This window comes from Argiope bruennichi, chromosome 1 (genome assembly GCF_947563725.1).
Source record: "Argiope bruennichi chromosome 1, qqArgBrue1.1, whole genome shotgun sequence".
Lineage (NCBI taxonomy): Eukaryota > Metazoa > Arthropoda > Arachnida > Araneae > Araneidae > Argiope > Argiope bruennichi.
Genome location: NC_079151.1, coordinates 69,488,435 through 69,515,180, shown reverse-complemented (window position 1 = coordinate 69,515,180; position 26,746 = coordinate 69,488,435). Strand labels below are relative to the sequence as shown.

Here is a 26,746-nt window from a genome sequence, read left to right as displayed (position 1 = left end):
ACTGTTTCATCGTATTTCCACTATACTGGATCTGTTGACTGATCGCTTTTTTTTAATTAAAATTTTCCGTAACAATAAATAACTTTTTACAAAGGCTTTTTTTTTCCTGTTCATTTATTATGGAGTATTTTAAATATTTTCTTTTCAGTAACTCATGTATGTGTGAAAAAATAGATTGAAAAAATGATAAAGACAAACACTGATCTTTTTAAAAAATATAAAATCTTATTAATAATGAACTTATTCACATATGAAATCGAATAAAATACAAATGTATGACGAGCAATAAAGCAATTGTTTTCAGCATTCATTTCCTTCTTTTTCTTTGTAATTTTGCTGGTCTAAGATATGGATTATCCATGATATCATTATCTGTAACAGAATCCTTTTGATTTTCTGTATCTTCATGGGTATCTGAAATTTAGAAAAAATGATTTGTACTTATACAGGACAACAATTTAGGAATATGAGCTAAAATCGTACTTTAAACAAAACAAAAAGAGTAATTACATTTTAGAAATATTCAATAAACATTCATTAGTAATGTAATAAAAATATTCATTCGATTTAAACTTAAGTTAGTTAAGATTTCTAACTTTTTAAATTCCTGTTCTAGCATACTATTTTTTTTTTTTAAATTCACAAATAGTAATTCGGTAATTAGGCCATTTTAGAGATATAAATCTAGTTTCGAAAGCAATATGCAGTCACCACAATATTTAAATAAATCTTATACAATTAATAAAGTTTTGGATTTCTGTTTAGTTACGAATTATTTGTTCCGAATCTACAAATTAGGATTTACACAAAATATAAAAATAAATTATAGAATAGTATCTAGCATATATACGAATAAATAGTGAGAAATTATAAACATTGGGCAATACATTGGATAAAAATGTATCTTCAATTTAGATCATATATAAATTTTACAGCACTTACAGTTAGCAAACTAAAATAAAGAATATTAAAATTAAGACATTTTCCGAAATTAAGACACAAAAAAAATATATGGATGAATTGTAAGCATTTTTAATTCTTGAATTAGCGGAAATTTATTTTCGGTTCCCTTTCTACTTAAAAAAAAAAAATCTCGATTTTTTTAAGCTTTAGTTCAATTAAATATACTGAATATATATATATATATATATATATATATATATATATATATATATATATATATATATATATATATATATATATATATATATATATATATATATATTAACATAACTGAAATCTCAACTTAAATATACATATGTATACATATATAAATAAAATTTAAAAAAATTTTTGATTGCCATTTTATAATATTTGCAGCTAATGAAAAAATTACAATTTTCGCAAACAGGCAGTTTTTTTGGGGGGAGTGGGTGGGTGGGGAAGCTTGGTTTTTTACTAACTTTCTAAAACAAACAATACATATACCAATGATTTCGTCACTATGGAACATTAACACCTATATTGTATTACCTGTATTCACACCTAAAAGAACATATTTAACAATGGTCTTTTTATGTAATTTAAACTTCTTAAGTTGTTTATAAGTTTTAAACGCCTTTGTTTTAAACTTCCGACATCTATATCCAAATTAAAAAGTCACTTTAAAAACTATAAAAGTACCAGCACGTATATCATCGCATATCATTTCATATTTTTCTTGGAATTTGTTTTAAATTCATCATAAGCTGATTGTAAGAAAAAGGAAAAATTACTTTTATTTGAAAAAATAAAAGAAGGTGTTTATTTTTAAACTTGCACGAATGGCATTAGTACATATACATACTTAATGCATTTAACATATTTGTGCCCAAATTTTACAGTTTCTAATTTGATACAATTTTTTTTTTTTTTAGTTTTTCTGCATTTATAATTTAATATTATAATTAAAATAAACTAGCAATTCAAAAAAATATATGCAATTTTTTGAAATCTAGCTGTTTAAGTCTTTAACATGCTTCACCTAAAGGTTCATTTCTTGAACCAAATATTTATGTCGTCTTCAACTTCCTGTAAATTATAATTAATGCAAACAATTATATTATACGTCCTTTTGATTAAAATGAGGTTAACGTTCATAAAAGTTTTCAAGTTGCAACTTAATAAATTGCAAAAGTATATACGCTCTACATGTAAAACCCAATTTAAACAAAAATGGCCTACCGATGAAATCCATAAGCTGTCATAAATTTGACACACATGCTATTCAAGACAAGAGGACCAGTCACCTTTTTCAAACTTCAAAAATTAATTAAAATATTAATAAAAAAATTAAGCACGTTTCTGTACTTTCCAGGTATGTCTTCCGACATTATTACTTCATAAATAATGATTTTTACACTATTTAAAATAAAGAAATTGCCAATTTCGCTCCCGTTCATTTTTTAGTTAATTTTAATACATTTTCAAATTTTAATCATATACACAATTTGCAACAATGTTTGTGTTGCTATGGTGCCATTAAAAATAATTTTATGGTCCCAGTAAACCATTCAGCTGCATGTTTTTAACAATGTAAAAATTAAAATTTAAAAAAAAAAAAAAAACTGATTCAACTTTTGTTTTTATTTCATAGAAACACTTCATACTTTGCATGCGCTGTAGTAAAATGATTCCATTAAATTCATTTTTTGCTGTCTTATCAAATAACATGAAATCCTTAATCAATGCATTCCATATTAATGTTTTAACAACCAGGAAACTCAGAATCCCAGACAAACAAACTGATCACCAAAGGCGGATGGATATAGATAAAACTCAAAAATCATATTCCTGTTTTTTTGCTTGTGCTTGAGATGTCGAGTTTTAATCCAAAAGTATTTCCTTGCCTTCATTCAATTCCTATACAAGTCAGGTATTTGATCTTTGAATAATTTCATTAGCTCTAAGAGATGCTCATCAGAATGTAGAAAAGCAAGATTCTCTACTTCATCGATATTACTGGATGAGAAGAAAGGTTGCATTCGCTCAACACATAATAACATCAACTCTTCGACATTGTATTTATCCGCTAATTCATAAATATCGCACCATTCAGAAAGAGTTTCAACTTTGACATCTTTCATTTGCAAAAAGTATAAAAAATTAATGAATGTGCCACAATCTACATCAATAAGTTTTACTTTTTTTTCAAGCTTCTCCCGCATAGGAAGTGTCAGCATTCTTTCGAAGACCTTAGAAATAGAGATGAGTTTAGAACCAAGTGTGTCTTTAGCATCTTCGAAAGGAATAGTGAATGTTATGTCGTCCATAGTTTCAATACAAATGCTCCATTTAGTTTGGTTCTCGATGGTAGAATCATCACCAGATTCACTTTCTTCTGGTAAACGTCGACTGAAGTTTTCTTTATCAAACGATGTAATTTCAAAATCAGGAGTAGTTCTTTCACTTTTTTCGTAATATTTACTAATAAAAGAATTAGGGTCTTTCATTATTACCACTAAAGCTTCACATATTTCTCGAATTGTTTTAAAAAAACATTTTCCTTTAATATTGGGAAGCACTGATATCATCTGCATTGTTGCATCTCTTTCGCATACATCTTCACTTTTGCTGAGACTTTCTTCCACATTCAATAAAAATGCAATCACTTTTTCATAGTGTTTTAGAGTATTGTTTTGAACCCTTTCAATAAGCAGATCAAGAGGTAGATCTTTTACAACAGTCATTTCAATTTCCCTGTCTTTATTATCTATAAGACATTCGTGTCCAACTACTCCAATATTATTAGAATGCTCTGATGTCATTTGTTCTGTTCTCCCTCTTTCACATTCTCCTTCATCAACATTCTTAGAACTGTTATCAGAATTTTGATTTTGTAATAAACATTTTATCGTTTCATCGATATCCAAAACAAAGTTTTTAAGCTTTTTATAAAGCGGATCCCTTTCAATGTCAAAAGATTGATCAGTTTCAGGAGTACTTTTCTCTTCTTCATGAGTTAAGAACCATTGCTGTCCAACTATTCCAGAGAACTGTTTATTTCCATCATTCAAAGGTCCTGAAGTCATTTGTGTTGTTCTCTGCATTTCAAATTCTTCTTCTGAACACATATTCTTAGAATCATCATCGAATTCCTGTTCTTTCAATATGTATAGCATTCTTTCTTTGAGCTTCTTGAGAGTGCAATTTGGCTCTTCAGTAGACGGATGTTTCTCAAAACCAAAGGGTTCAACCGATGGGGAGCTGCAACACGGCTCAGAGTTCGGAGAAATACTGTGGTGAAAGTCAAAAGGTTGAACTGTTTCAATAGTTCTTTTATTTTCTGCATCTTCTTGATTTGAAAAACATTCACCGACCATATCAGAACAACATTTATCTTCATCATTCAAAGGCCCTGGAGTAATTTGTGTTGTTTCTTCTTTTTTATATTCACCTTCTTCACTCATAATTTTAGAATCATTATCAAATTCAAGACGTTCCAAGACAGATCCCATCTCATCTTTGCAGTACTCAAACATAGTTAAACATCTTTCGAAAACCCAACGACTATCAATGTCAAAAGGCAGATTTAATTCAGTAATTCTTTCAATTTCTTCATTTTTGTGACCTAAGAAATCTTCTTGGCCAACTATTTCAGAAGGGCATTTATTTTCCACATCCGTAGATCCTGGAATCATTTGTGTAGTCCTCAACGTTTCGCTATCATTGCTGCTTTCTAGATCGATCAAACGAAGTAAATTTTTAATACAAGTGTCATTAGGTTTCTTTGACAGAATTTTTCTACATTTTTCTTTTGTAATTAAGTAATCACAAAAGACTTTGTGTGAACTCAAGTACGTTTGCCTTACTTCATCTACTGCGTCAAATTCCGCTAGCATATTTTTCAACCTTTCATGATAAGATGCATTCATGTAAAAGAAACCGCACATATGCAAATTTAAATCCGCTACTGATGAAATTATTTTATATATCTCAAGCTCTATTCGGGCATTACCGAAATTTCCAGCGTAATTGGTATTCGACTCAGCTAAAGGTTTTATGTCGCTACTTTCTTTCTCTTCTTGCACGAAAGACTCAAGATAATCATAACTAGAGGAGGTTTGGAGAGCAAAATGTTCGCTTGAACTTGTGCAGTCAGTTTCAATCATTTCGCATCGGATTGTAAGCACGTCTTTAGATAAGAGTTCATCAGCTTGGTTTAGCAGAAAAGTACGCATCAGAAAGTCCGGTATGACCTCATTATAAGAAAACCCTTTAATATTTTCTTTTACAAAAGACTGGCGGCACTTATCACTTCCATTCACGTCAACAACACTCAGCATCCAAGAATGATATGTGTTATCCAAATCCATTTGTGCCGGAAATTTTGAAATCTTCACAGAAATATATCCTCGGTATTTAGGGCTTATTCCGTTCGGATACACTTCTATACGGAAAAACTGGTTAAAAGAAGTTTTCTTATGACTAAAAGAGGCACCGACCTTTTTGTACTCATCAGAATTACTGAAGTTTTCAATTTTAAAGTCTATTGCATGATGAATTTGCATTAATTCTTTAGAATTGTCACCGGCCATAATTTGCTCATATAGTCGAGACTGTTTACTATAAACAAGTGAAAAATATCTAAAAGTCTATCCATCTTTCGAATCGATAAATTTTTTATCTATCTTTCGATTCGATAAGCGAAATATAAAGGATAAGCGAACAATGTAAACTTCACACGAAATAGATCGGGCAAAGTCACAGACGTTATCAAAAAGAGGAAATGCAGGTGTAGTATGAAGGACGATTGCTTCCTTTTATTGAATATTAGTGCTTTTGAGAATAAAAGATCTTGGCTCTTCTTGGAGATTAGAAACGTACGAATATTTGTATTGGGGAAACGCTTTTTTAACCCAATTACCTGACGTGGCGTAATTAGGAGAGGGCAAGCAAAGTAAAACCATGTTTCAACGACCCGTCTTGCGGTTCACTGGGGTTGTCGGTAAACTGGATAGACATCAAAGCACCCCAGAAAACCGCAAGAGAGGGTCAAGGGGGGAAAGTGTGCCCCGTCTAAAGATTCACGCGTCGTTGGAACACGGCTTAACGGCCATAGGCGCAATCACTGGTGTCCGCAAACTTTAGAAATATACAAGCTGCATTTATGAACATTCCCCCATTAAATCTTATTTCCTACATTCTTAAAATCCCAAACTACAAATCAATAAATCCCTATGCAAAGATAAATTCTGATGCTGAAAATTGAGTCATGACGTTCGAAGATATTTTTTGACTAATAAGCAAAGTCAGATCATGATAAAAACAAAACGTAGAATCGCATTCATAAACTAAATCTTCTAGTCTTGTACTTAAAATGCGGGAGAAAAAAATTCCAGTTGACATTGGATTTGATACAAATAATCGCAGAGGAGCATATTTTTATTCGCCGAACTTTCCATCAGTCAGTAAAAAAAAAAAGCGATTAGTATTTTGAAACGTCTAACAGATTGTTTAAAATTGTTGTTTTGTTAGGCCATGCTACTGGGAAATGATGGCTGATAACTCGTGCCTCGGTGAAATGCTGTATTAACATTCGCTTTATACGACGATCAATATCAGGTGGTGCCCATATTGTATGAAAATGATGTCTTGAAGGCATCCACCCTGTAAAAGAATTGGGATTACAAAATCCCTCAAAATATTATGGTACCATTGTCCGTGACGGAACAGGTTTGGATTCCATTTGAAGTTATCTCTTCAACGAAATACGGTCCAATGATAAAGGTAGCTGTAAAGTACACCATACTGTCACTTTTTCAAGATGCAAGGGTTGTTCCTGAATAACGTGAGGATTCTCCTCTGCCCAAATTCGACAGTTGTGGGTGTTAACTTGCCCATTGAGGTAAAAGTGGGCCTCATCACTCCACAGAATGTTCCATGGCCAACTTGTGTCAACCACCATTCGAGCAAGGAACTGAAGTGCAAAAGTTGTACGGTTCTCTAAGTCCCCGTCCTGCAACAGGTGCACAGATTTGATTTTATATGGATAAAAATGAAAAATCTGCCGTACGATTTTTTGTACAATACGGCATATCCAGAACACGGGAAACAACTGGCAAACTCACACTATTATGCGGCGATTGACTGCTGGCTTCAATGAGCGCGGTCGCAACATTTTCGACGCTGGACGGCAGGACCCCCCCCCCCGTCCTCTACCTTGAAAAATGCCAAGTTGCCTAGTTTCTTCAAATTTCTGCGTCCTCTTGCGCAGGGTACCTGGAGACATTGGACTTCTTCGTATCTGTTTCATATGACGAAATTCCTTCAGAGCTGCAACGGAGTTTTGTTGGTACAATTTCACCAGTAGCGCTTTTTCTTGCAACGTAGGCATGACGAATAGAGATGAAACTAATGTTCGTGCAGAATCTGCCTTCTTTTCATCCAAAGAAAAACTATTTTCGTTAATTATGCCATAATTATATGTTTTGCAAATTGATATTCTGGGGAAAAAATTTATTGGAAATTATCTAAGCAATAAATTAATTATGATGATTAATTTTCTTTCCTTTCGCCTCCATTGGAAATCTGAAAGTTTATATCATCTACTTTACTGTTCCTAAATTATTAAGAGTATGAACATGAAGGCTAATACGAGCCTCAAATGCGATTCCATCTAAAACAATGAAATAACAAATTATAATAATATTGGATTATTATGATAATATTATAAATTATGTAAGAAAGCGCGATGAAAGAGTTAATTTTTTCAAACAAGATGAAGTGTATAATATAGAATGTAATAAGTTAAGTTATGAACAAAATGGTTTCAAATCAGTCAGCAGAAGCGGAATCCATCATAAATTAGACGCGTGTACTTAAGAATTGAAGGCATTTATGGCGCTGACTATCCTACACAAAAGAAAATTCATCAAAAATTTCAATGTAAATATCCTGCCGAAAGGCATATGCGCAGAAACACCAATATTCTCCTTTTCTGCCATCAGTAAATGACTGACTGATTGTCACTGGTTGCCAATGGAGTTCAATTCTATTTATTAAACCAAAAGCTAATCGTTGATTATGTTAATAATTATCAAATTAAAAAAAAATTCCAGTTTTACAATAAATTTCTCAGACTTTTCCTAATCTCTTAGAATTCCCTGATCATACTCATTTTTCCTTTTCCCGGTCGGCTAGCCACCATGTGTTCAGAAAATTATTGCATTCTAGTCATATGTACATCAGGCGTTAATAAGAATTGCTTTTATTACTATCACCAATTTAAAAATTTCTTTTCCTTTTAAAGATAAAAAGGCAAAACAACCCTATTAAAAATTTTATCATATATAAACGAAATATAGACAGAATAAAGATGGAAACTTTGGAACACCACATGACCTTTACTTGAATGTAATAGCCTCTGAAACAAGGAATATACAGTGGTGGCCAAAATTGTGGACACTTTTGCACATCTTCATGTTTTCTAACTTTGTATGCTTATAGAAAATGTTACATTTCACAAACTGCAAACTCTTACATGTCATTTTAAAGATAATCTAATGCTAATTTCTATACATAAAGCAAAATTCAAATATGTGCAGTAAAAAAAAAGTTATTCTTACTTTAATCTGAATAGCAAGCACAGTGATGAAGTGGATTGTAATTTCTAACTTTCCTGACAAATCACTGTCCTTGTTCTGGGAACTAGTCAAATGTTAATAACTGCTAGCAGAAGCTGACATCATGTTTAAAGTTGGAACAAGCCACTATTGTGCTTTTTTCTATAGAAGGAACACTGTTTTTTATGCACTCAAATTACAAGTTAGAAATTTTGTTAAACTTTTTAATGTATAATTGGAATCTTTGTAAATATTTGTAATATTTAGTCAAGAAGCAATGATATCAAATAAAAGAATAGATTGGACACCTAGAAAGAGAACTAACTAATTATTGTATTACATAAATGTGGTCTTTCCTATGCTGAAATTTCAAGTTAGGTAAGTGGTCGAGTGACTATATCTAGAGTTCGAAAGTTTTGTTTACGATATCAAGAGACAAATTCAATAAAAAACAAAGTAGGAAATGACTATAAAAGGTGCACCACATTTGTTGATGACAGAAGAATAAAAAGATTATATCTCCCAAGATAGAAGAATGTCATCAGCGGCCATCAGAAGTCAATTGAACGATGCTGCCATTTATGTCAGTTCAAGAACAATAGGGAGAAGATTATTAGATGTTGGACTAAGAGGCAGAATTCAACAACAAAAATCCTTATCTCAATTTACAGTAGCGTACATAAAGATTACAGTGGGCAAAGGAGAGCATTAATTGGACTGATGATCAATGGTCACAAGTTATATAGAGTGGTGAAACAAAGATATTATTATTCGGTAGTGATGGTAATGTAAGTGATGGTATATGTAAGACATAGAATAGGCAAAGAGCTATATCCTGACTGCATTCAGGAAACTATGAAGAACTCATTTAGTGTTATGATTTGTTCATGCATGTCAGCAGAAGGTCTCTTTCATGTTATTGATGGGACATTAAATGCAAGAAAATACAATGACTATTCTAGAGTCAAAACTTATACCTCCCATCAGTGTTCTCTTTCGCAACAATGCATCTTTTATTTTTCAACAGGATTCAGCTCCTTGCCACACGGCAAAAATACCGAAAGTGTGGTTTAATACAAAGAGCATTGAATTGTTATCATGGTGCAGAAACAGTCTTGACCTTAAAACTATTGAGAATTCTTGTACATATGCAGCGTTAATCAAATAAAAGTTAATTAATTGAGGCTAAAATAGTTTCCTGGAATCATGCATTAATGTAGGAAGAGCTTAAAACTCTTATCAGCTCAATGAAATATCAGTGTGAAGCTGTAATAAAAAATAAAGGCTACCCTACTAAGTACTGATAGCTCACTGCAATCATCAGCATATAATGAATCTTGATAATGCTGATCAATTTTTTGTATTGCAATTATTTGAATTTTGCTTTTCGTATTGAAATTAGCATTAAATTCTTTTTAAAATGATTTACAAAACCTTGCATTTTTTTTAGATGTAATATTTTCTATAAGCATACAAAGTTAGAAAATATAAAAATTTTCAAAAGTGTCCACAATTTTGGCCACCACGGTATTGAATTTTTTCATTAGAAATTTATTTTTAAATGGCAGATATTTATTCAGCATCGTCCTCTCTCACCACATTGAAAAAGGATAACAAAGTATGGCCAAGAGCTTTTGAACCTGCTTTAAGCATTGCAAAATGTTAAATTGCCCCCAAAAATAATTTGTTTCAGAATTTGCTGCACCCAAGTATTCAGAAAGTCAGAACTCTTCAAGTAGCAATGAGAATTATTGATTTCTTATCTACATGAACACATTAATTATTTATCTAAACAGAATTTTAATTAAAATTTTCATTGGCAGAAAAAAATTGAACACATTTCTTTTTCAAAAATAATGAGGGTTATACACCTTAGATGCTGTATTTTGTCATTTTATATAAAATGTGATTAAAAGGATTTTTACATAAAAATTTTTAACAGGAAAATGTAAATTTATGCAATTGTTATTTTATAATGAATTTATTCAAAAACAAGAAATCCATACTTAAATACAAACTTATCTGTCTTCCTCTTTTAAATGGGAGAGTTATTTTTCAGAACTTTTTTCTTTGAACTATTGCAAGCGTAAATCTCACCAAAATAAATATATACATTTTTTTTTTTTGTTCAACTTTAAAAACCTTTTTTTCAATGTTCTATCATCCTTTTTATTATTATCATCACTTCAGTAAGACGTTTATGAATTCATTGTTTATCTAGATTTCATTAAAAGGAGCATTCGGATAATACAATCTTTGATTTGAAGTATTTGGCAGAAAAGGGAGGAGGGACCACATTCTGATTTTTTACCTATAATAATGGATATAATATCTGAATAATCTTGGAATGAACTCATGCAACAAATTTACAGCATTTTGTATAAATTCTTTAATTATGAATAATAACCTACCACATCATATATACTTACTTCTTATTGACATTTTACAAGTGAAATAATTCTAATATAATAAATTAAATTGCAAAAACAGACACTTAATAAATAATTTAATCTACTTTTCATTTAAACATTTTTCTCATATTATTGGTTTAAACTGAATTCATATTGTTTGAAAACAACAAAATAGAAAGAAAAAACAAAATAAACTCCTTAGAAAGCTTACATTGCATGAAAGTGGCAACAGCAATTGCTTTTGCTTTTACTAAATTGGTTTTAGCCATTCACCAGATAAAACATAATAAAGTTATAGAATTTATTGCTGTATAAAGAAACAATCAGACAAATAATATATCATTTCTCTTTCTTAAATATTCAGTTAAATCTGAATTGAAGGAAACAAGTCAAAAGGTGTCCATGCATTTGAATTATCTAATATTTCCTTGTTTTATATAAAACCGACACCCACATTCCCAAACAATTCCCCAAATAGGTATTGAAACATTCAGATAGATTCTATAGACGTAACAATCCATAAAAATTTTCATTTGCTGTATTGATTTCTTAGTCGACGGATAAGACAGTCATCAAACTACAACATGTGATTCACCTTATTAATACGTCAGTTATTCCATCAACATAGTGCGAACTACAGGCTGATTGCATTTAGCAGATTTAACTGCTGTTCACCGTGTCATCAAATTCAGATTGTTAAAAAGCACTGTCTAGTCTATTATTAATCCAGATCTAAGCACTCATTATAAGACAATCTTTGCATGCCTAACATAATGACTATGAATTTCAAAACATCTTTATAAACTTCAAACAAATATTTTAATTTGTTGTAAAATAAAAAGTAATAATTTATTTTATTTATCTTATCAAAGCAATCAATAAGATAATTACAAACTGAACATTTTTTTAGAAAAAATTTAAGGATAATATGTTGGATAAAAAAATAAATAAGAACAATTAAAAACTTGTAAAATCATTTATTGTAGACTAGATGTGGAGAAAGCAGCAAGTGCAAAAAAAAAAAAAAAAAAAAAAAAAAAAAAAAAAAAAACCTACATCAAAGTGTAGTAAATACCCAGGATTTTAGTCTGGAAAATTATCTAAGTGTTCTACATATTCTAAGTAGTTGGAAAATAATCTGGCACATGTTGCCAATGAATACATATTGCTATATGTGACCTAGAGAACATAGTAAATACTATCAGGACCAGTACAAGCAAAAGAAACAAATATAAAGTAATTTTACTGTTGTTTATGTTAAAAAATAATTGTTGTTGAACATATGGTTGATATTCGTGAACTGGCAAGAAAAAAATATGGAAGAAAAGAAAAAAAAAGAAACAAATGTAAACAGGTCACCAGTTAGGCACATAAGATTATGAAATATTTATATTTATAATAATCGAAAGAATTTATTTTTAATTTGCAATTTTTACCAGACTTAAAACACTTTATATAAGTATTGCTGGTCAAGAAAATGCTGTTAAAGTTAAAATTTATTTATTGTTATTTTGTAATGTTTGTAGATTAGAAGATAATGCATTTTCTATTTCCAGTCTTTAGTTATTTCTACATTAAAAAAAAATTAAAAAAACACTGTTTTTGAACAACACTTACATGTTGGAGAAGCCGACTTATTTGTATTTTCAGTTTCTTTTTCATTAAATAATTGGTCTGTAAATAATAGCGCATGAATATATGGAGTTGCAACTGGCTTACATGCAATAACTGAAAACATTAAAAAAATAAAAATAAGTACACAATTTTAACTAAGCAAAAGTTTTCTAATACATGAAATATTAATGCAAAAATATCCTGATAAAATTATAAGCAATTTTAAATTAATCTGATCTAACAAACATTATTTCCACAATCATTCATGTTTCCTTTCTATTTTAGATAATTTCAGAATTAAAAATGATTCACACATAAAAAAAAACTAATCTTGATATTTTTTTTAAAAACCTAATTAACACTTTTCATTCAAGCAACTTTAAATTTACTTCTATATACATTGTTTCCTTGTCAATTGTATAAAACTATAGAAATATATAATTGAACATAAATTCTATAAAAATTTTCATGGAGTTATTTCTACAACAGCAGATTTCAATAATAATTTTTTTACTTAAGAAAGCTATTTATTAAAAAGTAACTTATGATTATTTAATTCTGTCCTTAATATAATTTGTGTTTCCAAATTTAACTAAAAAGTAAATAATTAAAATATAATAACTATAAATCACAATGACAATTATTCAAAGAATTCGACATTTCAAAGAATAACAATTTCATGAAGAAATTAGTAATGATTTAGACACATTAATAGGCCATCTTTTAAAGAGAAATAAATATATTAAAAAAATGGAAATGAAATTAGCAAAAGATATATTTAGATAGACAAATAATTAATTAATTGCAAGATTACATGAGAGTAATAATATAATCCTAATGTAAGAAAATTTCCTAAAACACACAAAATTTGAATAGAAAAATATTCTATTTCATCAAAATTAAGATAATACAAGTTTCTTCAACATTATATTTTGTTTAAACACTTTTCAGATTGAAGCATGTTTAAATTAAGCAGATATTTATTTTAAATTTATTTTGCAGAACTTTACTTCAAACTTAATTAGCAATATGATTTGAATGACTTAAATTTTTAAAAAAATATTATATAATGATGAGAAATTAACTAACTTATATACTATAAACAGGGACTAACATATATTTCATTGCAGTTTTTGATGGTTGGTGCTTTATTGAATTTTAGAATAAAACAATAAGGGCACCATTGATATTACCACACAGAGAAAGTGATTCATGACTATCTTCTTGCACATATTAATCCTTATCAATTGTTTCCAAGTTTTAATCAACATTTTTGTTTTCAGTTAGTAAAATAGGTCTTTTGGTAGTCAACTTACATGATTTGAATAGCTCATTTATTCTTACCATAAATAAAAATTATTTCTTTTATTTAATACAACTATTTCTTTTATTTAATACATCATGGGGGCGTATACTAATATTTCATAACCAGTTTTTGTTGTGAATTTCAAGTGACATTCTGATTAATAACTTGAATCAAATAAATAGAATTTAATACAGAATTTCATCCTTTTCTGAAATTTTTGCATACTATTTAGATATTTAAGATGTATTAGAACCAAATTGTGAAGTCACAAGTATCAATATCATAATAATATACATTGCAATTTGTTTATGTCCTGTGATTAATAAAAAAATATGCAATGAGAAAATCTCTGAAACATGTAAAGTAGATCAAACTTTCAAATAAGTTCCTAATTGTGCCAATTGGAAAATGCCCCTTAATTCTCTTTGTAAAAGAATTTTTAGATTGTTTGAGGAAGGGGAGGATTTTGCAATTTCACAGTTAATGGAAAAAGACTAATCTCTTCCAAGCACATCTACAGTAAATCAAATTAGCAACGGATGTTTGTAAATGGAAAACTAATCAGAAAAAGGCTAATAATTACAGAAATGAATCAGATTGTATATTTTCTTTAGATAACATATATGACAAATATGATGAAATGCTGAACATCAAAATAATTTATGTTATAGTTTTTCAAAGCTAAAGCTTGTAATGTTTACTAAAGCAAAATTCTTACAAAACAAGAATGCCAAGAATTTTGGTGATGAGAATGACAGAAGGAATATACATATTCCTTCTGTCAACGTATGTCTTCTTCTATGTATGTATGTATGCTTTTACTTTCAAATAAGCATGATGAGGTGTTAATGAATGTGTAAAATGTCTTGTACATAAATCACCTCCTTATAACCAAAATTGTGGGAAATTTACCTTTTCTGATGAAACTGTAAACATTTTATTAGACTTTGAGGTTTGTGAAATTTAAACATCCAATTTTTATAATCTGAATTTTTGCATATCATTTTTACAATAAAAAGTTAATACTCAAAAATGTAAAAGTTACTAATATAAAACTATGTAAAATATTTTCATAGTTTAAAAAATCTTTATTTCTCATGTTTCTGGAAATTTTCATCTAGTTTTAACACAATTAATGAACTTATTTCTTTGCCAAGGTAACTTTGCTAATATTTCTTTTAAACATGTAAATATTCGCTAAAATTACCATGTTTCTTTAAAATGTAGAGCTAGAGATTGAGATTGATGATTTTCAGGTATTTTTATACACTGCTAATTTTCCAAGAAATTAAATAAAAAGATAAATGTAGCAAAGTTGTCTCAATTAACTGCATTAAATATCCACACATATTAATACTGCACATAGTATTATTTAATCAAATATAAGCATACTAAGAATGGTTATTAAAGGTAACTTTAGGCACTTTATTAATTAATTAATATATATATATATATATATATATATATATATATATATATATATATATATATATATATCCACAATAAAAACTTTTACATCATCTGAATTTTTTTTTTAAAAAACGGGTTTTCCATGTAATCAATATCAAATCCTTATTTTTTAAAGCCGCGTTAAATTTTTAAAATCTAATAAATATATATCTAACTTATGCGAATATTTTTATTTTAAAAGAAATCCCTACCAGTTTCGAAAATCATTTCACCAACGCATCGATATTTTTTTATATATATAGACAAAGAAATTGCATGAGCATAAAGATGCAAATCAACAGAATAATTTTAAGTAGTATTTATGAAAATTTTCCTTAAAATCAAAAATTCCATCGCCTTTTTTAAGGACTCTCCTGTGACATGACAAACATAGGCATATTTATTGACCAAAAACAAAATCAGTATTCTTGAATAAGAATTATAGCTAATAACGAATGGTGGGTGGTACATTCTACAAGAATATAAAATTTAGATGAGATGTTTTCCGGAATATAAGCCGCCTACTACAGCGATGCTGCATATTATTATGTTCCTCTCTTGTTTCTGCATATATGAAAATTAAATTCAACACACTAACTAATTTATCTAACTATCAGAATCATATGATTTAGGAACATTCAATGAATATATCATCTACGAGAATACTTTGCCATTTTCCGTACGTGTTAAATTCTTTGTCACTAAATTTGCCCTTGCAATGACATTTAATTTATATTTAATATTAAAAGGCATTGATTCGAAAACAGGTTTAGAAACACAGGTTTTTAACACATTCAATTTCATCCAAAATATCAATTTTCATTAAATTATTTATTTTTTTCAGTTTTGCCAATAATAAATGCAAAATTTATATTGAAATTATATAAAGAGTAACCAATCTAAAGTAAGAAAAAGTTTGAAAACGAAACTAAAATGAAAACGAAACAAAACAGTTTCGAAATCGCAACTAAAATTTATTACCTATTTAAACTAAAACCAAAAAGGAACTTCATAGTATTTAGAGAGCGCAATTGCAGCTACTTCTAAAACACAGATGAATTGATACTAAAGTAGTAGAATCAAGTTAAATAAACAATATTTAATAATACATTGAACCTGTTGCCATTTTAAAAGAATGAAAATATTCTTACGTGGGAAGAGTGAAACGTCATCTGGATACAAGGAATGAGTATTTCCAGTTTTGGCAATAAATCTTGTAAGAGCTCTTTCTGTATCCCGTTTCTGAGTTGCAGCCTTTTCTCTGATGACTTCATATTCAGTGATGGGCTGACGGTGCGTCTAAAGAAAAATTTTATAAGAAGCATTTGTTAAAAACATAAATAAAATAATTGTAGAAATTAATTTAATTACATAATAGCTTAAAACATATCAGTTAATAGATTTAACCAGCATTACAGAATAAAGTAAAGGGAAAATAATATACTTTGACATAGTGAAAAAAGTACTTATTTTTAGCATACCAAATTAATTTAATGAATTTTCTTTAATTTCTAAGGAATTTGTGTCAAACTATAGAGTAACACACAATCGAATAAGAATTTCATAGGCTGAAAGAATTCTCAAATTAATTACTAAAAAATTCATAACATAAGTTACATACTGTTCCATTTAAGTTACATAATAGAAATTTTTAGTAACAGAAGTCAAAAACTGAAGTTCAAATAGGATAGTTGAAGACATTTTTTTTTTCAATATTCAAAAGATTTTTCTGTCCAACTGAGATGTACAATCAGAACTTGGTAAACTTTTTCAACGATCACAAAATGAAATCTAAATTTTACTATGAGCATGGAGTCTCATCATATACTTATATTTAAAAAACCTTTTCTCAAAAATGTTGTATAAATAAAAAAAAATCCGACAATAGTTTGTGCTGAATCTGACAATAACTTCATTTAATGTAATGATGCTTATTTTCAATAAGTTCTAGTAATACGAAAAAACAAATGAATATAGAACTAAAAACTTTGTTCCTTCAAAACAGCATTACAAAAGATATGGAATAAATTCTATTTATCTTTTTCGCAAAGGCTGATCTGAATATTTTGAAAATGATCAAGTGTATTACATACAACCATATAATCCAATTTATACTATCTTCATGTAAAATAAAATTAATGAAGACAATAAAGACAATTCCACATTTACAGGGAAAAAAATAAAACAAATTCCTCTGAATAGTTTTTACAGAATAAGAAGGATAACTGGATATTGAGTATAAAAGATCTTAGGTGTTTTATGAGGTTCTCTTTTTGAAAAAATTAGTAAAAAATTGTACAATTTTGAGACGTAATAAAAGTTAAAAATAGTGATAATTTGTTGTAACTTCAAATTTCAAAATTACAGAGAGCATATCTTTAATTGTTATTAATTATTAATTAATATTATTAACACATATATATTTTAAAATAAAAAAATTCAAGATTTTATTTATTTTTTCAAATTAAGAAAATTTACTCACTGGTGTTCTGATGTAGGTGTGAGGATCTGGGAAAGGTGGATAATGCTCTGGAATATAGCTAGGCAATGGGCGTTTTTCGCCTGCCTGAAGAATACGAGATATTGCTGGTCTAGGCAGTGAAACAGCTGAAATATTTTTAAAAATTAAATATTATAGATTATTAGTCTAATTTTAGTCTCCAACATAATTTATCACCATCATATAATAATAATTATGAACTCCAAACAAAAACTTTTTAAATAAAGAATTGCAGATTAAAAATTAATAATTACAAATAAATAATTAAAGCTCACAAAAATCATTAATATATTTTGTTTCTAAAATATTGAGGCTGCATATACTGTCTGTCCACGACAAGAATACTGCTAGACATTCGTCTATGTTTACGGCGGGCGCTATAGAAACAGGTTGCGGTAGGGATGATCCATTTTCAATGGGTGGAATCGGAAAGAAGTCTGGGGGGGGGGGTATTCTTTTTCTTGGCGTCAATGTGAAGCGATAACAGAAAATCTATTGCTCATTCGTCTTCTCGCTTTAATCGCAGTTGCACGTATCTTTATATTCGCTTAACTTATTTCTTTTATATTTTATTAATCTTTTCTTTGGTTAATATTAACTGCATTTTATTATTTAATATTTTTTTTTTGTCTCGTAAATTTTGACATCCTTTAAAATGCCTTTTCGATTTAAGAAAGGAGGAAGTAGTAGACGAACTGGTAGTTCAAATTGGAAGTACTGAATCGGATTCCGATTCAGAAGAAACGGAATCATGTGACAGTGATTCAGAATTTTTTTAAGAAACTACACAACTGTCACTCGATCTCTGCTAGTTTTGTCATTTTAAAATAATATAGTTTTGCATTCTTTTAATCATAATTAATATATTTTATAAATAAAAAGTGAGATAAAAATTGCTTTTTTATTTCTTTTCGATTATTCAATTATAGATTATAGCAGAATGGAATTGTATTTAGTCTAATACATTTTGTTTCTGATACATTGTTATTATTTTCTATTTTTTTCATTAATGTGTTCTTGATTTCTACCATTCATGTTTGTGTTAATAATCAAAAGTTTCAGTTTAACATAGTTTTGATTGTCCTTATTTTTTAAGGTCTGTTTTATTTATTTATTTTGCAGATTTTACTAAATTTAAAGCATGAAATTTAGTTAGTTAATTGCTGATTAATTAATTTTTATAATTGTTATGATAATACTTTAAATTGTAGAAAGTGAAACGAAGAAAGAAACAATAGATTCTAATATTTATCAGGAAATAATAGAATATTTTAGCATGAAGTTACTATGGGCTAAATTAAGATAAAACCTTGGAAATTAATTAAATTGAAATTAGAGTTTAAAATATCATTATATATATACTTTTATAGCTTTTTCTGGATCAAAAACTTTTATTTAATGTTATAAACTGAAATTTAATAAAATAATTATCGCAAATTAGAATTTAACTTTTTAGCATAAATAAGATCGCCTTTTGAATTGATCGATATATGGAACTGGAAAATATAGAAATCCATTTCAGATTATATTTATAAAAAAAATGCACAGTTCAAACTTTTAAAGCAAATTATACTCAGCTGTTTGTATAAGTAAAATTAATTGATCATTCATTTTGAATTTTTTATTTGAAAAGTGTATTGAAAATTTATTAAAAAAAAGTTCTTGCAGGGAACTTTGAATTCCATTATTTTTTAAACAAGTATATTTCACAATTCAGTATTTTATTTTCATCGAAATTATTGAGTAATTTCCTTAAATCTACAGGTATAATTAATTTAGTTATCTACTATCACAATCATTGTCAAGATAAAAAAAAATGAGGAGGGGAAAAAAAACCCGTTGTTTTAACCTTTTGCTCTTAGTGTTAAATAATAATTATGAGAAATTGTATTTGTAGTTTAAAAAAAAAAGAATTACTTTGAAATTCAAAATAGTGATTTCTATTATGCTATATGAAAATATTTAGAGATTAAAACGATTTAATTTCTTTTCTGGAATTGAATGTGTATATGCAATTATTAAGAAGTAATTCTATTAAATTTTTATCGCTAAATATTATTCAACTATATAATGGTATGAAAAAATATTATATTATAGGTAGCGCATTACTTTTTTTTCAATAAAATAAAGAAAAATAGTCATTTATTGAGACTTGTTGTCTCGCCTCTCTGTAGTTTCAATAGCTTTCCTTCTTAACTAGGATTCCAAGAATCTAAAAATTGTATGCATGTTAATGTGAGTTAGAAGGATTAAAGTATTTAACGAGATTCCTTTCTACTCAGGTGCACTGATTGTGATAGTAAAACGGTAGCAGATATGTATTCTCAAATGGTATTGATAGGCTTTGAATAGAAATGTGAAGAACATTAAGAGTGAAGAATTTTCAACCCCGAAATGATAAAATGCATGCAGGAATTTGGATCCTTTATTGCTTCGAGGATACATTGAAAGGAAAAGCTCATTTATCACTCTTATTTGAATTGACAGCTCGTGAGAAAATTTTTTCTTTGAAATAATTGTATTTCTTTTTCAAGCCGGGGGAAATGAATAAATGGTAATCTGGAATACAAAAACAAACTTTTACCACGTTTTTCGTAGAATAATGTAAAGCGATATTGGGCTTATTTAGTTGGGTTCCTTTAAATCTGGGACATCTGGCACGTGCATGAATGAACACTTGAATTATCTTCAAATTCAGAATACTTTTACATATAAACTTTGCGAAATTAATTATGCTGTAAAAAGCTTGTGCATATTGAAAATAAGTTACAAATCACAGTTTGATTTTTAAAAATCTGAAAATTGATAGTGTGGTAATCGTTAATTTTGTGTTTCGGGAAATAGTATATACATCAGAAAAATAAATATAAATTTGGAAAGGTTTCAAACCTATTTAACAATGAGCATTTTACTTTAAAACAAAATAAAAGCACTTTTATAAAATTTATGAAATAAGTACGATTAATTATGTTAAATTACGATTAATTATGTTAAATTAGATTACCTCGCGTTTGCTGCGGAGATTTTGATATTAATAACTTATATAAATTTAGAGCAAATGAAATGAAGACGATTAATGTTTTGTCATGCATGATTTTACTTCTTAATTTTTTTTTTCTTCTTGTGTAGTCGTTAGACATACAAATATTTATTCAGTTTTCCTATTTGATTTGTTTTGTTCTTTGTATACATATGACAGGAATGCCGGATATTTTCAATATTCCGAGTATGCAAATGATTTTCAGCTGAGTGAATTATTTTTTTAAATTTGTTTTCAAGAATTAAATGCAATAATACCAAATATCGCCACTTTGGCGCTAAACGTGCCAATGTAAGAAACTTGAATGAATTTCTACCTCTGCGAAATGAACTCTTCCTACAGTAACCTGTTTCTATAACGCCCGCCGTAAACATAGACGAATGTCTAGCAGTATTCTTGTCGTGGACAGACAGTAATAATAATAGAAGAAGAAAAAATATTTCTAAACAAGTATGTATCATTCTGCAGTTGCTTCACAAGATTAATATTTAATCTTGATTTTCTTATCTTGTTTATTATTTAATCTTGATTTCTTTCATTTACTTAAAATGCAATTTTTTACTATATTAATTTTTATTAAAAAAATTCTATTAAGTGGATTTGAATGTAGATGAAAACTATTTAATTTTACTATCCTTAATTAATTGAAAGAAAAAAATCAAATGCATATAGAATTTTATTCACAAAAATATGTACAATTCTAAGTTTCCTTTTTAAACACTAAATAAAAATTTAATTTCAAAGAGATTTTATAAAATATTAAGATTTCTTTTTGATATTATCATGAAAAATCAGTATCTTGATTAATGAAGAAGTTCTTTCAGCTAACAAAAATAATGAAGCATATAAAACTTTTGCTTTCAATTATCATAATAATTTAGCAACATGAAATAACACATGCATTAAATATAGTGTTCATAAATAGCAAATCTCTTTAAATTGAACTTTTTTCGTGAATCTCTGATTTTTATCAGAAAACACTTGCTTTACAACAAATAAAACTTTGATATATATATATATATATAAAAAAAACTATAGCATAAAAATATTTTTATACAGCATGGAATCAAAAAATTATTATGATTTTTTTTCTTAACAAAAAGGGAATTTTTTTTTTTTTTTTTTTTTTTTTTTTTTTTTTTTTTTTTTTTAAGATTTAACCAATTCTCATAGAATTTGCAATTTAAGAGGATCTGAAAATGGATTATGAAAAAAATTATGAACATTTCCATTAATATTCATACTTTCTATTAATCTTTTTCTAATGCGGAGCAGGATTTTTATTTTAAATTTTGTTTAGCTTCATGTTTTTTTTTTTTTTTTTTTTTTTTTTACAGTGTACGTAGGCCTAAATGGTAATATGTATGTATGTATGAAAGGCAGATTCGGTAAAATAAAAACTATAGAAAGAGAATGAGAAATAAACACAAAATTAAATAAAGCCTTGTAGTTGTTATTTTAAATAAGAATATACATTGTTTTACAGTACATTAGTCGCAAATCTGAAATTGTTTAAATCATAATTAACAAATACTTTTTTTAAAAAAATAATATATCTCTGCCTTTTTTAAGTCAATTCAAAATCTTTAAAATTAATTATGCATACATGATTTTAGGAAAAAATTGAAGAAAAATTTGTAATATGTATTTTTATATATTGAATTTATTTCTGGAACCTTCAAGTTTAATACAGAAGTTTAACTGTATTTTGAGTTGTATGTAAAACAGAACAAATCTACAAACAGTCAAATATACAAAAGAGAAAGAGAATTACTTACGAGTAGGCAATGTTATTCTGTTGGGACGTTTTGCAAATGGGATAAGGGAATCAATGTTAACACCTAAAAAATTATTGTGATAATTTTATTAAAATTCTTGAAAGAAAACACATTAAAATAGATAAGAAATAAATTTTATACTTAATGCCAATAATTACCATGAACATTAACTCTTTGCAGTCCACTGATTTGTTTTTTAGAAAATTGGTAAATCAGTCATTAAGAAAAAAAAGAAATTTAGAAAGAATTTTTATAAGTAGGTCAAGTGAAATATCCCCAGAGGTACAAGACAGTGGACTGCAAAAGATCAAAAGCATCATCAAGCAAAATTTTAAAGAATAATCACTTATTTTAATTATCAGAAATAATTAAAGTAAGCGATTTGCTAATATAAATAAGGACTCAAATACAACCCAACACCCACAGAAAACAAAACTGTAAAGCATGATAAGCACCCTATTATAAATTCCACCCTCACAAAATATGCCATATAAATATATTTACAAATTTCAGTTATGGATGGATCACACTTGGGAAACTAAAAATTGATATAAAAAAAAAAAACTGAAAGAAAATTAAAATATCTTAATATGGTTGTCCAATATTTTAACTGCAGAGAAAGACGGTCAAATAATTTTTCTTGTCAATTAGAAATTCTATCAAAAAACTATTTATTTAAAACATATATTACAGCAAAAATAATAAAATACAATAGAATATTAAATACTGAATTCCAATTAAAACAGTGGTAATAATTTCTGAAAATCCAAAAACGTCCTTTTCATATTTTGGGTAATAAATTTCTCTTCTGATCTTTTCATGCTTAAAATTAACATAATAAACCACTATGATTATATTTGAAAATATTTTTCATTTCTTTCAATGCGATCCAAACAATGCAATTGCAACAAAATTAAATTTTAACCATATTAAAAATTAAATTGATGAAAAGAATGTCAGTAAAGCAATATATAATTGCAATGAAAATTTAAATTACCCATTTCAACAAGAGCCATGATGACATCACTCACAATGGCTTCAGAACGTCCACTAAGTTCACAGAAAGCACGGCTGCTGCGAGCTAGTTCCCACATGACTGAAAAATAATGAATTTAAAATTTATTTTAAGAAGACAAATAATCAAAATTTCAAACATATATATATATACACACAACACTAATAAAAAAGAAGTTAATAGGAAAAAAATATCAAAATTAAACCAAATAAAATAAGAATGCGGACATATAAATCCGGATAATAGATCTGGAGAAATATATGTTTCAGATAAAACAGATGAAATAAACAGATTAGTATCTAACTGATTTCATAGTTTAGTAATTATATTCACTCGTTTAAGGTTTTTTGGTTTATATATAAGATTAAACTCATTATTGGTTCAGATTGGACAGAAGAAATTCAAGACCGGTCTGAAATAGTATCTGGATCAGTCTGAGGCTCATGAACAAGATATCTAAGGATAATCTGTTAAAATGCATTGTTAATACAAAAACTACGCTAGTGAAATTGTGAATTAATTTTATAAAATTCATGATGATTCCACAGCAAAATCAAAATTTTGAAAATATATTTTGACGGAAGAATGAAAGGATTTGATTTGAAACATTTCGAATTCGTGCTGATTCTAAAAAGCAAAACTAGAATTTTTTTTTAATGAACTTATTTTTAGAAACATGACAAATTGTGAAACAAGGTTCGATTATAAAAACTCTCAAACTCTTTTGTAATGAATTAATAAATATGAAACTATCGTGAGTATAATTTGATTTATACTAGAGTGCTTTCCCCCCTGAATTATTCAAATTTATATGCTGGAAAATAATTTGAAATAATTCCTGAACAACTTGATTTTTATTTTTTTAATAAAAATAAATAAATAACTAAAATTCCGTTTACAATTTATCCAATATTGGATTTCGAATATTTTGTTAAACGTTGATTAAACTTAAATAGTTTGAATGTGAACGCAGATCACAAAATCTGGACACATTGAAAATATTTCTCAAAATTATAAACACCAAAAAAATATAACATTGTGGGAGTGGTCTCTACAAAATTATACTTTCTACTAAACGTGAATTTGTTTTATGGTCGGGTTTTTACTCGACTGATTAAAACAAAATTTGACACAAAACTAAATTGCAGTCGCAAGATCACATACCAAATTTCATGTATTTAGTCTAATTTTTTGAATTATCGCGTTTAAATTATTCTGAAAGTACAGACTAACACAAGTTTGTAGTACAGACTAACACAAGTTTGTAGTACAGACTAACACAACCTTGTAAAGTACAGACTAACACAACCTTGTAAAGTACAGACTAACACAACCTTGTAAAGTACAGACTAACACAACCCTTTGATGGCTTTGGTTCTACAATACTGATGTTAAATCCGCGTGCCAAAATTTATCTATCTAGCTCTCTATGTTTTGTAGTCACCGTGTTAACTTATATTTGAACAGCCAGACAAACATACTTCCTCTGAATTGAACTTGCCCAAATTTAGATAAAAATCTACAAATTTGGTTTAAAGATTATATCCAAATTTCCACCGTCAGACTCAAAGCATTTTGGAACTCTCTTTGTCACAGACAGACATACATTCTATAGAAATGTGTTTTTCGAACTCAGAGAGGTCTAAAAGTAGAAATTCGTTGAAATCTCGAGTTCGAGTTTCCCCTCCCCCCCTATGATTACAATAATTTCATTATATTTCGAATACGAGGAAGTAATATCATTTAGAAAAAAATTGCATAATAGTTACAAGTGTGTTGGATTTCTTCCGCGAATGTACGTTGAATCTTGATTCGTAAATATCATACATTTAAGTCTTATATGATTTTGAACGAAGCAATCAGTATTACAATTACATCTGTTTTAGATGAAATTCAGAATTCTATCTTTCTATCTCTACTCATATTAAAGAACGTGCGTCTATGCATCTATGTGCTGGAGCTCTCTAGGGCAGGCTGTTTGACTTAGAGCTATTAAATTTTGCACTGATATATTATTAAAATTGGGAATGTGTTCATCGAAGAGATTTGCTTTTAAGTAATTAAAAAATTAAGAGAAATTGTAGCGTTTTCCAGCAATTCCAGAAAATGTTGCCTCATAAAATTGATTTTTATACCATTACAAAATTTTAAAAATGTCATTTAAATAATTCTAATGTAACTGTGAAAAAAAATTTCGTGAATTTTAACATTTCTTAAAAAAAAATAATAATAATAAAAAAAAAATTGTATAATTCTGAATAAAAGATTTTATCGTTGCACCAGAATTCAAGTCGTTATCATTGTTTCGTTAAATATTCAGTCGAGCGTTTTGCTTTCTTTGCTGAAAATTAAGAGGAATAAAAATCTGTTTAAGTGCAATTTAAATGAAGAATAAGAAAGTGCAATTACGGTATCGCAAAACTTTCTGATTCTTACCCCCCCCCCCTTTTTTTTGAAAGAATCATGATAATGAAACCGATATTCAGACGAACACGTTAAAAGAAATAACAGCAAAAGAGCTATCTCCCTCACGCCTAAGAAAACTGAGTAACAATCATCCAGGCAGCACTGAGAAGGTAACTAAGACTGAGTTATAATGATTATCTCCAATCCCTTCCGTGGGAAGTGCGTCCCGTCATCGGAGAGGAGGCAACTCGATCCTACACTGTGGAAGTGAGAATCAACCAATAATTGGAAGTATCTCATCCCCAGCCTTTTAGTTGAAAGAGCTAATAGGAATAAGAACACAGCGGGACAACGTGAACAAGATTTGATTTTCATCATCCCTCCTTAATCAATGACTAAATAAAAATTCATCTTTTTATAATCGTTTAAATTTTGTATTGTGATATATTCAAATAGTAAAATTTAAAATTTTGTCGAACTAAACATAGTTAAAAATTAAGTTGATAACAATATCTGACATTAATGTAAAATTTTCAAGGTGAGCAAATATAATATTTATTTACCGAATAAAAATCCTATAAAGATATTGTTTAGAAGTTAGCAGAAACATACCTAAAAACGATAATCACTTCTACTACATAAAGTATAATTGGCATGAGAATTTGTATTTACCATCCATACATA

At 28.1% G+C, this 26,746-nt stretch overlaps 1 protein-coding gene across 3 annotated transcripts in view; it reads right to left on the bottom strand.

Annotated features, from left to right (window-relative positions):
- Positions 1 to 203: 203 nt before the first annotated feature.
- LOC129969964 (transcription initiation factor TFIID subunit 8-like) overlaps positions 204 to 26,746 on the bottom strand; it is a 137,238-nt gene continuing 110,695 nt past the window's right edge. The window contains exons 3-8 of one of the 3 annotated variants that reach the window (XM_056084425.1): positions 23,639 to 23,737; positions 22,642 to 22,704; positions 17,806 to 17,930; positions 16,475 to 16,622; positions 12,572 to 12,682; positions 204 to 414 (exon numbers count right to left, since the gene is read on the bottom strand). In XM_056084425.1, the coding sequence (XP_055940400.1) occupies positions 308 to 414; positions 12,572 to 12,682; positions 16,475 to 16,622; positions 17,806 to 17,930; positions 22,642 to 22,704; positions 23,639 to 23,737 (653 nt within the window). In that variant the 3' untranslated portion in view covers positions 204 to 307. Of the gene's footprint in view, positions 415 to 2,588; positions 5,996 to 12,571; positions 12,683 to 16,474; positions 16,623 to 17,805; positions 17,931 to 22,641; positions 22,705 to 23,638; positions 23,738 to 26,746 lie in introns of those variants that run through there. The other 2 variants (XR_008784716.1, XM_056084426.1) reach the window with 2 other exon arrangements.